This window comes from Megalops cyprinoides, chromosome 1 (genome assembly GCF_013368585.1).
Source record: "Megalops cyprinoides isolate fMegCyp1 chromosome 1, fMegCyp1.pri, whole genome shotgun sequence".
Lineage (NCBI taxonomy): Eukaryota > Metazoa > Chordata > Actinopteri > Elopiformes > Megalopidae > Megalops > Megalops cyprinoides.
Window position 1 is genome coordinate 13519915 of NC_050583.1, and position 16387 is coordinate 13536301.

General features: G+C 40.6%; 1 protein-coding gene and 1 pseudogene across 1 annotated transcript; both read left to right on the top strand.

Moving 5' to 3' along the window:
• The first annotated feature begins 2145 nt into the window (after nucleotides 1-2145).
• Nucleotides 2146-3060, top strand: LOC118773391 (P2Y purinoceptor 1-like). The gene has a single exon (XM_036522348.1). It carries the CDS (start codon nucleotides 2146-2148, stop codon nucleotides 3058-3060), a length of 915 nt encoding a protein of 304 aa, XP_036378241.1.
• Nucleotides 3061-4558: 1498 nt separating this feature from the next.
• Nucleotides 4559-10923, top strand: LOC118773479 (annotated as a pseudogene).
• Nucleotides 10924-16387: the final 5464 nt, after the last annotated feature.

The window sequence follows — 16387 nt, forward strand, 5'->3', positions numbered from 1 at the left end:
ATTTGTGTGCAGTCTTGAGGTCCGTCTGGCCTTAATCATGATAATGAGTCAGTAGAGCTGTGCCTATCCTCCAATCAGCACTTACTTCACTGTATCACCCAGTGGGACTTGTAGTGTGAATAACAGCCATTGGCTGTGTGCGAGCATCACAGAATTTTCCATTTGTGTCACTTCAGTGCTTCTGCACAAGAGCAGAGGTTGTTGAACTAAGTCAAATCACATGTGTAATTGGCAGCAGCATAAAGAGGAAAGTAAGATTAAAAACATCAGAGTTCACAGTTTAAAAAAAAACTGCAAACTAAAAAAATATCCATCACATTTCTGTTATTTCCCTTGTTCCTGTTTAATTTTGGGTATTAATATATTCTCAGGGCACTGTATCTTACCAGAGATAAACCTAACCAGAGAGTCAAGGTTCTCCACTACTGTTCCAAAAGCTCAAAATATGACAATGATCTGCCTGTTGCAGTCTACTTTAGGCCCAATCACACACACCACTCCCCACAGCAGAATAAGTCAAAATAAACTCTTTTCTTTTAGGGCAAGACATGAATGAAGTGGAAAACTTACGATTGCTTAAACGCACAGGATTATAGGGTTTAAATACAAGGAACTGTTGAAGGAAGGCCAAGTTATCCATCCATACCTCTCTGTCACTGATGCTGCTAAAAGTGAGCTTTGACATCTTCCCTCCACCAATCCGATATGGCTATGGTGAAAGATTACATCTGTGCAGAGTGCATTTACTATGGAGATTCATGTTTTCCATAGAGCTTTTATGACAAGCAAACATTTACATATTAACAAAGATTTACACTGTCTCTTCTTAATTTGCTAACTTTCTCTTTTTTGTGTTTTCTATCTTATCTTGCACTGTATACATGTCCTGTATGCTTTGTATGCTTTCATAGGGATGGCGGTGTGGTGTTGCGGTGAAGGAGCTGGACCTGAGGCTGACTTTGAGATCAGGCACTGTTGCTGTGCACCTATTCAGACAAAGCAAATTTAATTCAAATAAAATATATGACTGGAAACTTTGTAAAAATTTAATTGAGGCGCCCATAATGTATGGGCTGCTGTGTAAAATCTTAAGATTTCATACGTAATACCTTACACCATATTACAATGCGTTTCTCATTTGCACACCATTTACTCTACACTCTTATGTTACGAGTACATTGCATCACTTGTTTACAAAGATGGGGATACCTGCCTGCACCCCCGCCTTTTGATGTTTTACTGGTTAGCAGACAGCACCCTCCCACCTACACACCCACCACCCTCGCCCATATTCTCAATCCACGCCCGCCCATTCCGAAACATCAACCAATGCTGATCTGGTATTCTGTGGTTTCATCAAGTGCTACCTCATGGATGGTCCTCGTTTCTCTCTTCATTGGGTGTCCTGATTGGTAACAGCCCAAAACAATCTCCTTGTTATTCCCACATGAGTACTTTTATACAACCCTGCCCCAAGTGAACTGGAAGTATATTAAGAAACTGTAACCCTTTTGGATACACACTTCAAGGCTGCAAGAATACCAGGACCACCACACTTGAGAAAACGCAAGGTGAAGCCATTCCAGCTTCTTAGGTGAGCTTTGATTTTGTCTTTCCACTAAGTCTGTATTCATGTCTCCTAAACTTGTAAGTGTGGGGAGTTAGCACATATATGAAATGAGTAGGAGGCTTTGGGAGGCTCTGTTACTGTGAAGTGTGTTACAGATGTCAATGATTACTTCAATCTGGATTTTTCTTTAAGGCTGTACTTTGCAAATTATTGCTATTTTGAACTGAAGCATACCTATTTGTTAATACATGAGAAAATCTCCCTGAATTGATGCAAGCTGTAGAGGCAGAGGGACTTTTCCTAAAGTGGAATTTTTGAGTCTTTTTGTGCTTGGGTGTTGCCTCTGATGTCTCTGTCTGATTGAGAATTGGATGCAATGCAACATAAGGTCAGGAGTGTCATCATGTAAGATTTTTTCATGTCCACAATGAAATGATTTTAATCATGGGATCTGATTCACAGTGAAAATGTATGTACCATACACTATACTGTGCCTAACCAACTTTCTTCTCCTCCTAAGGACCCCTACAACAGGTGCCACTACAACCTGCAGGATTAATTTACTTCATGCAAAAATGAATGACTCTCTTGTCAACTCTAGTCTCCCCCTTAACCACACCACTTCAAGCTCTGGACGCCCGCTCTGGTACCAGTATGATTATTGCAAAGATGTGGCAGGTGGGTTTTTTTTCTACTATGCTGTCAAGCTGTTCAATCTGGTGGTAGGATTCCCGGCAAATGCATTGGTGATGTGGCAGGTGATGAGGAAGAAGACCGATTCCTCCACGTCAGACATTTTCATCTTCAACCTGGCCATCTTTGATGCCTACTTCTGTCTTATGACCCCTATTGAACTGGTGAACCGTCTAATACTGAACGACAGTGGCATCGGGTACTTCCAGCGTTTCGCCTATGGGATCAAGGATGTCAGCCCACTCTTCCTCACCTGTATCTGCCTGGACCGCTATGTCGCCGTCGTACACCCAATCGTCTTCACTGGAATCAGGGACAACAAGATCAGGATCGCCTTTTCCCTGCTGGTTTGGGCACTTGCTCTTGCCTACTCTCTGACCAAGTCAATCCTTGGGGTTGGCAGCACAACATATGCATTTACTGGGCTGATCCTCTCCGCCTTCTTCATCATGGTCTTTTGTAACCTCTCCATCATTTGGGTTCTGAGGAGGTCGGTAATAGGAAAAGAAGAGATGCACCCAATGAAGAAGAAAGCCTTCAGGATGGTCATCATAGTTTTGGCTATCATTGTCTTTAACTACCTGCCCCCAGTGGCACTTTTTCCCTTCAGGCCATACTATACCTTGGTATCGTTCAATTGCCAGATTGCCATAACCGTATTCTCAATCATGGACCTCAGCTGCAGCATTGAGCCCGTGCTCTACATGTCCAAGATGGAGACACCGACATGCTTTGCCAATGCCCCCTGCAGCTGCTGCAAAAGCCCCATGAAGCAGTCATATAACGTCAATACCTGAGCAAGTCAATACTCCTGCTCTAATAGCAGTTTCTCAATAGATTGCACCTGAAGGGGGCAAGTGGATTGGTTTGCTTTGTAATAGTGTATTTCAGCTACATGTCATGGTAAAGGGAATGTGTCAGAGGGAACCCAACTGATAAGAGTAAGTGTCATGAAAAATAATACATTGGCCCAAATACAAAGCAGTCCTGGTTAAAATGCAACTCCCCTTTAAGACAAGTTTAAAAATTACAATGAACTTTATAGAATAAAAAAAATCACCAATCAGCAGGGGAGAAATTATGCTTTCTGAGTCTGGAATTCTCCCAAACACTATTTCATACTTTACAGAACAGCCAGTGCTGAATGGAGGATTTGTTAGCAACTCATGTGGTGACCATTGCTGTATGTACATATTTTAAGCACTCATAAAGAAAATTCAAATTTTATTTAGCAAAATCAGTAAACAATTTTTGGTGACATGCTGGATTTCAAATCTTTTTATTCAATTACAAACGTCACATCTTCTGTAGTGAGAAAGAAAACATGTATTATGTATTCTCCCCACTGAGAATTAGCCTCATGCGCAAATTAGCCTTTGGCTGCAAGCAAATGTATTGGAGGGTACCTACTGGCATATGCCTCACTTTATTACTTCTGCAGTGTCACGGTCATAATGCTGAATTAGTGATAGAGTAAGGCTAAAAAAGGAGGTAGTAAAAAGTAATCTCTATTTAATGCACCCTCTATCCACTGGTGTTGCCTCAGCCAGTGACACTACCTTCAACACTTTGATTGGTCTACAAACACAGTATGAAGTACATTTTTAAAACATACAGTTTTGGGGGAAATCCCACCTCATATTCAGGCCTTTATGGTAAATGACAAAAAAGTTTCAGTGCTCCCCACTGATCTCATCTCAGCAACTCCAACCAGGTACACTTTTGCTTCTCATGGGTAATCATATATGGCAATGCCAAATTGTGAGCATTACAATTAAAATCTTAACCTAAATCTATTTTAACTGTTCATAAAAATACTGTAGTATTAAGAATCAATAGATTTGAAACCTGAGACCTAACATTAGGTGGGTAGACCTTTGCAGGGGAGACATTCTGTTAATAAGCGGGTTGTGTTAGTTTAGTTACAATCCATACAATCCACAAAGTACAACATATTGACCATTGTCATTTTAATATAGAAGAAAAACTATGTATGTGTGTATATGTGTTGTAATTAAAGATCATTAAAGAGCTGGCACTTATTGAAAGACTGATGTGTTCCCTCTGTGTCTCTGTCTGTCACAATTTCCATTTTGGCTATCTACTCATTCTTCTGTGTAATTGTCCAAATCTTTCTTTCATTACTTAAGATGATATGTGATAATCATTCTGTTTCAAAAATGGATGCTGTGCATCACGTATCACACACTTGTGGTGGTTGAAGTACGTTGTAAATCACTTTGAGATACATGACAGGAGCTATATAAATGCAGTCCATTACTACCACCAGGCAACATGATCAACAACAAGGAAGGGTAAATGTTATTAGTGTATTACAATGGATATTTCTTTAGTTGGTTGATTATTTAAGCATTCACAATGTCAGGTGATCTTAACTGATTTAGTCCTAGCCAAGTTATCCATCTTAAGTGCTACGAATTTCAGAGTGAATAAGTGTATTAATTTAACTTTAGTGCTATGTGAACATTCACTTAACTCATTCTATTTGTGTATAAAATTGAGCTTGAAGTGCTCTGATATTGTTTTGTTGGAAATGTTGTTTCATTGTTTGTTGTGCTGCCGTGACATTACCTCAAACAAACTGGAAAAACAATATGTCAAACCACATCAGTCCAATGTTTCTTAAATTCTTCTGTATAACAATCTTTTCCATCTTATAATACCTAATGAGAATATAATGGCTGCAGTCAAGGAGCTATATTTTTTAATCTTATAGTACCTACAGAGAATATAGTGGCCACAGTCAGGGGGTACCATTGTCACTCCAGCAAAATTTATTTTTTTATGGGATTTCCCCATTTTTCACTGTTACTTTGAAATCATAAGCTTGCCACCAACATCCTTCACACTTGTGCGAGAGTGCTGGAGCACAACAAATGCAGCCCTCTTGTACACAAATACCAGCAATACTATTTTTCACATGAAAAGTCCCACAGTGCACAACATTGGAGCAAATGGCGAATGAAGGATATAACTTTCCATCAATGCCATCCATGCTACTCATAGTAGCCTGACTAGTCACTAGGGGGTGCTAATGAGGAGTTGGACAAAGGGACCCTGGCCAATGCAACCCTCCCTACCCCCAGCAGAACAAAACCAATTGGATTCTGATGCTGCAGACTCCTGTCATTGTTAGCTAATGATGGGAATTTAGCCTCACGCTTGCTAGGTCCTGGACTGTAGGGTTCAGCTTGCACTTATGACAACTGACTTTACCAACAGAGCCTCTCAGAAACCCATCCAGTGACTCCATAGTTCTGGTACCCTTCCTTGACGGCAGTCTACTATGTAATATTTTAACCCACACTTTTGTCATTTTTGCTTTTATGGTTTTTTATAGGCTAATGCAGTAGTCATACAAAGCATTTAGAGCTGCCTGACTAGTGACTCATATGATTAAACCTTTCAGAAAAAGTATACTGGAGGACACTGAAAACATTTGTTTGGTTGCAAACTAAATGGCACTAGGTCAAAGGCCATACGTGAATTCTTAATATTACAGTTCCTAGCCAATCACAGTCATTCCAGAAGAGAGCAACAGTTTATAAAAAATATAAGCTAGTATGCATGAATGTGGCCATTGTAATGACTAGTTACTGAACCACCCTTCATTTTGGATTCTTTACCTCCCACTACCCCAATCTGCAAGTCTATCAAGCACACACATGCCTGATTTTAACTGCCTTAAAAAAATCTTAGTGAAATAATGCTAAACCACAAATACATAACACTCAGCTGACACAATGATGTACAAATGGGAAACCTCAGGTTCATGAAGTCTAAAGACGGTAAGACAACAGTTGGGAAAGGATTGTTTTACACTGATATCAGGTCTATAGATCTTAGGAAACGGCTGCCATTGGTTATACTACTATAACAAGGAGCAAGGTGAATCCAAGTGCAGAGATGGCTCTGGAAGAAAAAGGCATGGTTCAAAGGAAATAACATTTCATTTACCAAGGACTCAGAAAGCAAACAGGCTTTGTACAAGATTTCACACACGACAAGTATAGCAGCTCAAGACTGAGCAAATATAATATGTGCACAAAGGGCTGGTCTTAAATAACAGATAATACAGTTGAAACCAATAACTCAGTAACACAGGTGGAAGATTTTAAAATAAATGACACATAGAACACAGGAAGTTATGCGGCCATCTGGTGGTCATCTCAGGAAGCAGCAGCTGCATTCCTGACAATTACATTTTGATAAAGTACAAAGCTTGAAGTTTACATGAAGAAACATAAATATAAAAATATATATAAAAATATAAATAACTAAATAATTAAAATCTACAAAACAATCATAAACACACATGCAGGGAAAATGAAATTTTCTTACCAGAGCTATGTCTTACCAAAGAAAACCTTCTGAAACAATCAACCCCTGACATGGAACTATATGTTCAAGTCCCCTTTAGGTCCAGTCTCACACACAGCTCCCCACATCTGGATATATCTATTACTGACAGAAAGGGAGCAATGAAAAATCTTATGTTTACTAACTTGACAGAGCTATAAGATTTAAATACACCAGGGGCTGTCTGAGGAAGGCTAAGTTACTCATGCACTGGGCCTCTCTGACACTGTTGTTGTTTTAAGAAGTCAACTCTGATACTATATCATCCCTCACCCCTGCTGGCCATGACGAAAATTACATCTGATGTAGGTACAGTGTAACACTGTGCATAGGCCACTAAGCTTTGCCAGTAAGCGTCCATGAACACCAAACAGCTGTATCTTAACAAAGAAGCAACCACAAATTGACATTCAAGAAAATAATATTTTTCAGGGTATTCTATCCTAACGTACACCGTATGCACGTCTTGTAGAGTCTGATGGCTCTACATGTACTGCCTCGCATGTCTTTTACGGTCAAAGTGTTTTCCCGTTGATCAAGTGCTATAGCCTGTTAAGATTCTCTTTGATATCTGTGCCATATGGTCAGCCTGTTGTCCATGAACTCTGGCACGCAAAAATTCTCAAGTGAGCTCTATATTCACTGAAAGGTTAATATAGAGTAATCTGGGGGCAGATCTCTGTGCACCTTGCCTCTAGAGTACTCTATATTAAACCCCCTTTGCTTATACCAGGGAAGCAAGTTTTCATATTGTGGGGTGGGGGTGGGCGAGGGGAGGAGACATATTGTGCAGGTTTTTTTATGAGGCTTTTAGGTGGTTAATTAATTGGGTTTGATATCATTCGTTGCACTTCAGTCATATTATACCACAAATGACTGATGAAATTAAGCTATTAAGTGAGCATGTTCCTCAGATGCTGTTTGCTGTCAATGTTCTGATATAGGGCATTTATACTTAATTATTATATTGATACTACTACTGTGAACTCCAAAAATTATATTCACAATAGTAAAATTAGCTGAATTTAATAATTATGATGTTGCATTAATTGTTTGGTGATTGCTAACTTATTCCCGTACCACAAACATGGTAAACTCTCACCACTAATGTGATATAATTAAACTACTAATTCACAACAGTATAGACACATGGTAATCTCTCTAATCTCCCTCTGCCTGACTTAAATATTCATGCCTTTGGGCATGAAAAATAACTGCCTGTTTAGGCAGTCATACAGGTTATGTTCGCAAATGAATCTAACATTACTCATGCTTGCTTTCAGTATGAAAAACCAACTTTGCACACATAATTGTTAATCAGATCTTATTGCTTAAAAAACAGAAATGATTTATATAAGACGCTACATTTAAGCATCCTAAGTATTTCTCTTCATCTGGCCAGCAAGTTAACAACAGCTGAGACAATTATGCCTACATAGCTACTTCAGTAGGCTCACACTACTTCAACGCACTTCTGAACTCAGTTTGGCTACATTCATTTTCTCCCATGACAAATTTTAAAGGCACATATCGCCACCTATCACGATGGAGTGTGGATCATAGCATACTTGGTCCTAAAATCCATAATTTTGAAAAAAGTGCAGGAGAGAAGGACACCCTTCTGGAAGTGTGAGTGTGTGCGTGTGAGTGTGTGTGTGTGTGTGTGTGGGAGGCATGCCCACCTTGCGGCTGATAACCCAGTCTGTGTCTTCAAGAAAATGAACCTTACAGTTTTGTTCCCTCACTGTGCATTCACAAGGATGGATTGCTGAGTGGCAGATAAACTAGATTAACTCTAGACAGGAGCAAGTATGAATCCCAGATGGGACACTCCTGTTGTACGTGTAAAACAAATATTAATTGGATTAAATTGAATTAATTAATGTTGTACAAATGGACGCTATGTAAAAATTTCAATTGCAGAAGTTGCTGTTGACAATTGTACCTGCAGAGCATGTCTGTGGTGAACATGATATACAAGCAAATGTGATGCTTGTAAGACAGAAGGAGTCCCTCAACAGATTGCATAATAGTTGTTGTGTGAAATCTGTGTAACAACATGTTATGATATCTTGTCACAGAAGGTTTTTTTTTTCAGAGCTGCTGGAGTAGAATCCTTGAAGTGCTCATTGCATAATGGTCTGCTATGTAGTATCTGGAGGTTTCATATGTAATACCTTACACCGTATTACACTGCTTCTCATCTGTGCACCAGTAGTACATTGCATCACTTGTTTACATTGGGTCTAGAGCTCACCTCTCATACTGCTTGCATCATAAGAGAAAAGTCAGTTCTGGGCAGAGATAAGGGGTACCTGGTTGCACCCCCTCCTTTTTATGTTTCATGCCAAGCACCCCCCCCCCCCCCACCACCACCACTCCCCAATAAACACACCCATTCCAAAACATCCACCAATGCTGATCTGGTAATTCGGGGTTTGGTTAAGGGCTACTATGCAGATGGTGCTCAGTGCTCCCTTCCTCAGGTTTCCTGATTGGCCACATCCTAAAATAATTCCGTTAATTCCCACAAGAGCGGCTTTGTATAGGCCTGGCCCAAGTGAACTATATCTATTTTGAGAAAACCTACCCCTTTTGGATACAGGACTTTAAGGGCCGCAAAAGTGCCAGGAAAGCTGTACTTGCGGAAACAGAGGGAGAAGCCATTGCAGTTTCTTCAGTGAGGTTTGATTTTGTTTTTCAGATATGAACCTCAACAAAGCTGGATGATTCCTTATGTCTTCTGATGTAACTGCGGATGAATTACTGCACATATGAAATTAGAAAAAATATTTTGGGAGAATGCATTACTGTGCATTTCAACACATTTCAATTAATCCAACACAAATGTCTCTTCAAAACTGCATTTTGCAAATTCATTGGTATTTTGAACAGAATCACAACAATGTATTCATACATGATAAATATTTCAAAAATACTTTATGGAATCAGTTGAAATGCAAGAATTATAGCTTTTTGCCAACGTGAATATTTTGAGTTTTGTTTACGTGGGTTATGTCTTTATGGATGGTGCTAATATGGTGTTTAAACATTAGAACAAAAAGTACAAAAACACCTACACAGCCATGCTCAAAATAAGCACTGTACCAATTAGTCATAAAGACAGAAAAATGCAGCAGAAATGTCAGCATTCATCTGAAATGTGATCATCAACTCCTACCTTTATCGAAATGAGCACGGTAGATAAAGGATTCAATGTAAAACAAGGTCAAGTATCCTCATTTAAGATTTGTTCATGACCACAATGCAAAGATTTTAATCAGAGGATCTTTTAAATTTCTGTACCATTTGGAGCTGGCCTTAACTGCCTCTTTGATCTTCTTCTCCATAAGGACCCCTACAGCAGGTGCTATCCCTTATTCTCCAGGATTAGTTAACCTGAAGTCATGTCAACTCCAGTCTCCCACTCAATCAAACCATTCCCAGCTCTGGACGCCTGCCCTGGTACCAGTCTGATGGCTGTAAGCTGGTGCCAGTCGGGTTTGGGTTCTACTACAGCATCAAAGTGTTCAATCTAGCGGTGGGATTCCCAGAGAACATGATGGTGATGTGGCAGGTGTTCAGAAAGAAGACCGATTCCTCCACCTCTGACATTTTTGTCTTCAACCTGGCCATCTTCAATGCTTGTTTCTGCCTGATGACCCCCATGGACTTGGTGAACCGCCTCCCACTGAACAAAAAAGGTCTCTGGCACTTCCAGCACTTTGCATATGGAATCAAGGATGACACCCCCCTTTTCCTCACCTGCATCTGCCTGGACCGCTATGTCACCATGGTCCACCCAATCATCTTCACTGGAATCAGGGACAATAAGATCAGGGTTATCTTTTCCATGCTGGTGTGAGTGCTCGCTCTTACCTATGCTCTTGCAAAGTCCGTCCTGGGAGTCAAAAGCACTACAAACGCATTTACCAGCCTGATTCTGTCCGCCTTTTTTATCATGGTGTTTTGTTCTGAGGAAGTCAGTCATCAGCAAAGAGGAGATGCACCCAATGAAGAAGAAAGCCTTCAGGATGGTCATCATTATTTTGGCGATCATTGCCTTTAACTACCTGCCCTCCGTAGCCCTTTTCCCCTTTGCGTCACATTTTACCGTCATGGCCTTCCAGTGTCACATTATGGTAGTCACCTTCTCAATCATGGACCGGAGTTGCAGCATCGAGCCCCTGCTCTACATGTCCAAGATGAAGAAGTTGACATGCCTTTCCGATGGCCCCCCTTCAGCTGCTGTCAAAGGCCCTAGAAATAGAAATCCTTGAGCATCTCAATGCTTATGCTACAACTGCTGATCCTCATTAGACTGCATGTGACTGGGGCTTTAGTCTTTGTTAATTATAAAAAATACTTTGCATTTGGGTTGAAGAGATTGGTTAGCTTTATTAAAAAAACAGGGTATTTCATCTCCACATGTCATAATTAGCAGGGTCACTTTACACAGGAATCAATCAATGACAGAAAGAGTCAGTAAGAATAAATGAAACAGAAGCTTCGATCCTTTCACCTGATCTCACCTCAGGAACTCATTCACCCCCTGTTGCTCATGGCACAGTGAGGTTTATGGTTGTTTCTCATGGGTAATTACTTGTAGCAATGCCATGTTCTTAGTATTACAATTAAGGCCTTAACAGACATCAAATTTAGCTGTTAATTAAAACCCCTTGGGACCAATTAAAGGTCAACAGACTTGCTATCTGAGAACTGAGACAGATGGTGAACTTCGCAGTGGAGGCAAATAAGCAGCCTGAGTTAATTTAATTAGAATTTATACACAATCTGCAAAATACATACCATTGAGCCTCTTCATCATTCATACAGAACAAAGATGCATGTTTAACATATGTGTACAACACATTGATTCACAGGGGACACAGTCTAGCAACTGCATTAAAACATGAGTTATCAGTAACTGATGTAGTAATTGTTAAGGTCTGGTAAATATACCGTAACATTTGGTGTGCTGCAACTGTCTATCATTGGTATGCCCTCTTGTTCTTTAATATTCAGTAACATGTTCAAATGTTCAAACATTTTTCACTTTCTACAGTTGATAGCATGTATGAATGAGTAGTATATATGTGTACAAACAAAGCAGACATGTTCATGTGTAGCTTTTATGACATGCAGAATAAAGCATCACCATCACCTTGCCTTCTTTCTCATGTGCTAAATATCAAATTGGAACAGGTTAACACTTCATTAAACAAATAAAATGCTGGATTTTTTTCAGGTCCACAATCAACCAAAGAAACTAAACCAACATTAATAACAGTGCATATTAACAAAAGAAAAACAGATGGTTATAATTACTCATGGTGTCAGTGTCTTGGGCATACAGAATAATGTTATGCAGGAGTTCCAAGCTGTTACAGTTTTGATGCATATTCATAAGTATTTTCTGTTTCTCAATGATCACAGGGCAGTGCAGTCAGACAATGGGGGCAACCATTCTCACAATCACCTGCCAATCAAACATGCCTGACAGCAAATCCTTCAGCCAAGGGTACAGAGGCAGTAAAACACTGCTGTCTGAGGTGATACGATTCACTTCATATTACTACACTTGTTTATATTATCACTATGCATAAACCATACCCTTCACATTCATCCTGCATATATCAATAGTGCAAATCTGTATTGTTAGGTATGTTTCCATTGACAGTAAATTCTGTTCATATTCCAGTTAAGATTATGCTGTTTCAAAATGTTTTGGTCCAATCAGACAAGCCACTATGATGAACATACACAAATTACACAAAGACACGGAAATTATGCTCTACCATAAGGCGACATAAAGCATATAAAAAATATTGAAATTCCTCTTGATGTGAGAATGGATACAAAACACTGTAGAGAAAGTATTTATAGGCTTCACAATTATTCCATTCCATGAAAATTGGTCAGATTACACCAATGCAAGCAAAAAGGATTCAGATCAAGCAAAAAAAAAATCATAATAGCCATCAATATGTTTTCTTCAATTAATATGCTTTCTTCAATCATTTTTTTAATGATTTTAATAATGAAAAAGCATTACAGTATTGGCAGTCCTGCTAATATAATATATGTCTGCTAGACAAAACTGACTGTAGTGACACCAGAAAGCACTAATTTTAACTCCCTCAGCTGGTGACAGTGAAGTGAAAGGCCTTGTTTTACAAACAGTCCTCAGTTTCCAGAGTTTTGTTCCTCCGTGAGAGTGTAGTTGAATGGCTTGAGAGAGGAGTAAAATGGAGAAGGCTGCAGAGCAGTGCGTCACAGCCCTGCCTCAGCTATGATTGGGTAATTCTGGTCTGCATTTCCATGAGGCTCTCTGGGCAGGATGCAGGGCCATCGGCAGATGTTACATATCCGGGGTAGATGGGACAGAATTGGGGAGGACTTGCTGGGGGGTTGTCAGGTGGAGGGAGTAATGGAATAAGCTTGGCGTGGGCATAGTCAATCTCAAAACCCTCAAAGATAAGAGCCACGGCCCAGGCGCCCAGCCCTTTTTCCAGCAGCTGAGCCACCTTCTGGGTGGCCAGGACCAGGGCCCTGTAGTCACCTTCCTCTAGGCGGAAGATGTCACTGGTCAGCGGCCGGCGGGGTACCACAACTGTGAGCCCAGGCGTGTTGGGGAAGGGTGTGAGGAAGGCCACATGGGCATCATCCTCCCACACCCGCCACTGCTGCTCCTCCCCTCGCACGATACGGGAGAACAGGCCATCGTGCGAGGGTTCTCCTAGGAAAACAAAGCTTGGGGGCGCGCTGGGGTTAGGTAGCAGGGCCCGAATCCTCTCCTGGACCTGCTCCAGATCCGCATCCTGCCAGCGTGGCCCACTCTTGGAGCTGCAGTAACCCGGGTCGTGAGGCTGGAAGTCCTCCCCATGCGCCAGGTGGGGCCTCCAGTCAGACTCAAGCCCGTGCAACGGCAGCACTCGGACCTGTGCCTGCTGCTCCCGATGCGGCTTGTGCACCAGTGCACAGCGATGCAACCCCAGGCGCTCGCAGAGAAGGGCTCCGACTGCCCGTGCACCCAGCAGCAGGTCCAGGAGCTCGCGCTCGGCTAGCTGGAAGATGCTGCTGGGCCCACCAGAGGTCTTTCGCGTCAGAATGGTGGCTCCAGGAGTCCAGGGGTACGGATGCAGGTAGGCCACCAGCTCTTCAGTTTCCCAGATTACATGCTGCTGGGAGCAAGCAGATCTCAGGGCTGCCATCCTTGGTGAGAGGAGAAAGGAGGAGGATCACTGCCCGATAGATAAAACAATTACGCATCACAATAGAAAGTGGATGCTACCGGAACAGTATTTGGTTCATTTCTGCCTCCTGCACTGTCACCTACAAATACCCATTATACCATCATCTCAAAAATTTCCTTTGAAATAAGCTCTATGTATAATGAAGCGTAAATCCACTTCAGGGCAAATACACTTTGCATTGAAATCCTATTGAAAATAAACTGGTTAAATTCAATTTCGAATACACTACAACAAAATAACATTAACATTTTAATCTTAATGGTTGATTATGACAGTTGGTATGAAGTCAGTTGTAGACAGCTGTGTATAATCTTGTTTCATGGAACATACTGAAACACTATCTGCATTATCTGCTGAAATAGGTTTTACTCCAACGTGTTGAATCATAACAAAAACTACATTAAACTAAAGAGACAGACGAACTTCAAATATCATTACAGCGCCAGTAATTACCATACGGGAAACCGGTCGTGTCATGTGCAAATCTAACCAGCCGGGTTGCTATGAAAAGAAGTTATTCGCCTGGATTATATATTGACTTACCTTTTGAATAATCTCATAAACAACATGCATCAAGTAGTTTGCTTTTAAATTAAGGCAGTGTTGCCCAACTGTCACGAGTACGAAGAAACTGCACACAAAAAGTATTTTCGCTGCAGTTTAGACTCAAATATCGGCCATGATGTGCGTGTCAGTATCAGACTATGTACACGTTACTGGGTGTGGCGGAAGTCATGGAAACTAATAACAGAGGTTTGAACACTTTCGTTGGTTTCAGACGTTCGCCACTCTTTGACACCTACATGCAAAAATGATCATTTTAGTTAAAATAGAACACGGTAAAGGGAAAAATACATTAATCGAACAAACGTGACTAAGCGGAAGTGAATAGCAGACTGTTTCTTTAAGTACACGCCAGAGGGCGCTCTCATTCTATTAACATGAATGTTCGAAACGTGGTCAGGAGTTTGCTGAATGCTGAATTTCTTGAGAAATACCTTGTTCCTTCCTTCTGTCTGGTGCAGACTAAATGAGGAAATTAACCTTTCCTGTAGTTGTACCAGTAGCATCCTATGTGGCTGTAACAGGAAGTCTAGAAGTGCAAGAGGGTGTTTCTTTGGAATTTCACAAAGAGAACACAGTGCCTTGCTTGTTCTCTTGACATCAGGAAATTCAAGATATTATGATGCTTTTCCCCCTCAATTACCAGGTGAACTTGTCAGTTTGCTTTATCAACTGGTAAACACAGACTTTGGCAAGGCAGCTGTGTTCTCACATCATAAATCAAAACTGTCATTTCTCTCATTAATAAAATAGTATATAAACTAAGATTTTATTAATGGTTAACTGTATTCATATAAGATAGACATCTTGTGACATTACTTAATGTATGTATAATGTGCATTTATAAATCCATATGCAGAAGAAGTGTAATGCAATAGTAAGGGAATAGTTTCAGTTACTGCTTGCTACTTATTAACTTCCTCATCTTAGAAAACAATATTGAAAAAGCTCTTTCACCGTTTGCTATGGTGACTAATATAAGGAAGCAACCCTGTATGACTCAAAATCACCTTGTGCAGTTAATAACCCACACATCGCCATGTTGATTAAACACAGACTTTAGATTTTGAAATCCAACAGTGTCTTACACACTTCCCTTGGCAATTTTTCAGCAGTTACCACACACAGAACCCGAGCTGCCTGACTTAGTGTATTTAGCTGTGGTGAGCAGATTGTTGTAATTACCAGGGGATTAGAACGCTATATATAATCTCTGAACTAGGCCAAGGTTCTCCATACAAGATCAAACATACAGTACTGATCACTTGGAGAAGCAGAGGTTTAGTTGTCCTCTTCTGCTGTAATGACTTAGGCCTATAGAGCTCCATTGTATCAACACAAAGCTAGTCATCTTGACTGTGGAGAGCTGCAAAGAAAATTAGATTACGGTCATCCATGAGCAGCTTTTGGTTGCCCGGTGTTACAAGCACAGGGCTGTGGCCTCTTTCACAGCACCAGTGATGTCTTCCTCTCCAGCTCTGACTGTTAGCCTGACTAAATGGTGGGAAGTTTGGAGAGAAAGGCATGTGTCCAGTTCAATTTAATAGTGTTCACCAAGCCACCTGGGTATATAAACTGGATGGGATGTTCAGCCTCATTCTGTAAAAATGAAAAATGGCATATACAGCAATACCCTTTAGATTTCAACTCCCTGTACGGGTCCCATTAAAATCATGGGCTGATCAAGCAGGTGCAGAAAGGACAAACTGAAAAAATTCCCCTGCCCATTTTAACCGCCATATTTGACTTTTCCCTTTACAACATATTGGCCTCTGTTCTTGTTTCCTGAAAAACTCATTTGCACATACTAGGTATGTTAAATTAAAAACTGTTATGCAAACAAGTTTCACCTTGTTTGAGGCTTTTACTAGTATGACTCACCTATCTAGTAACTGAATTCCATCATATCAGCTTAGCAGACTCA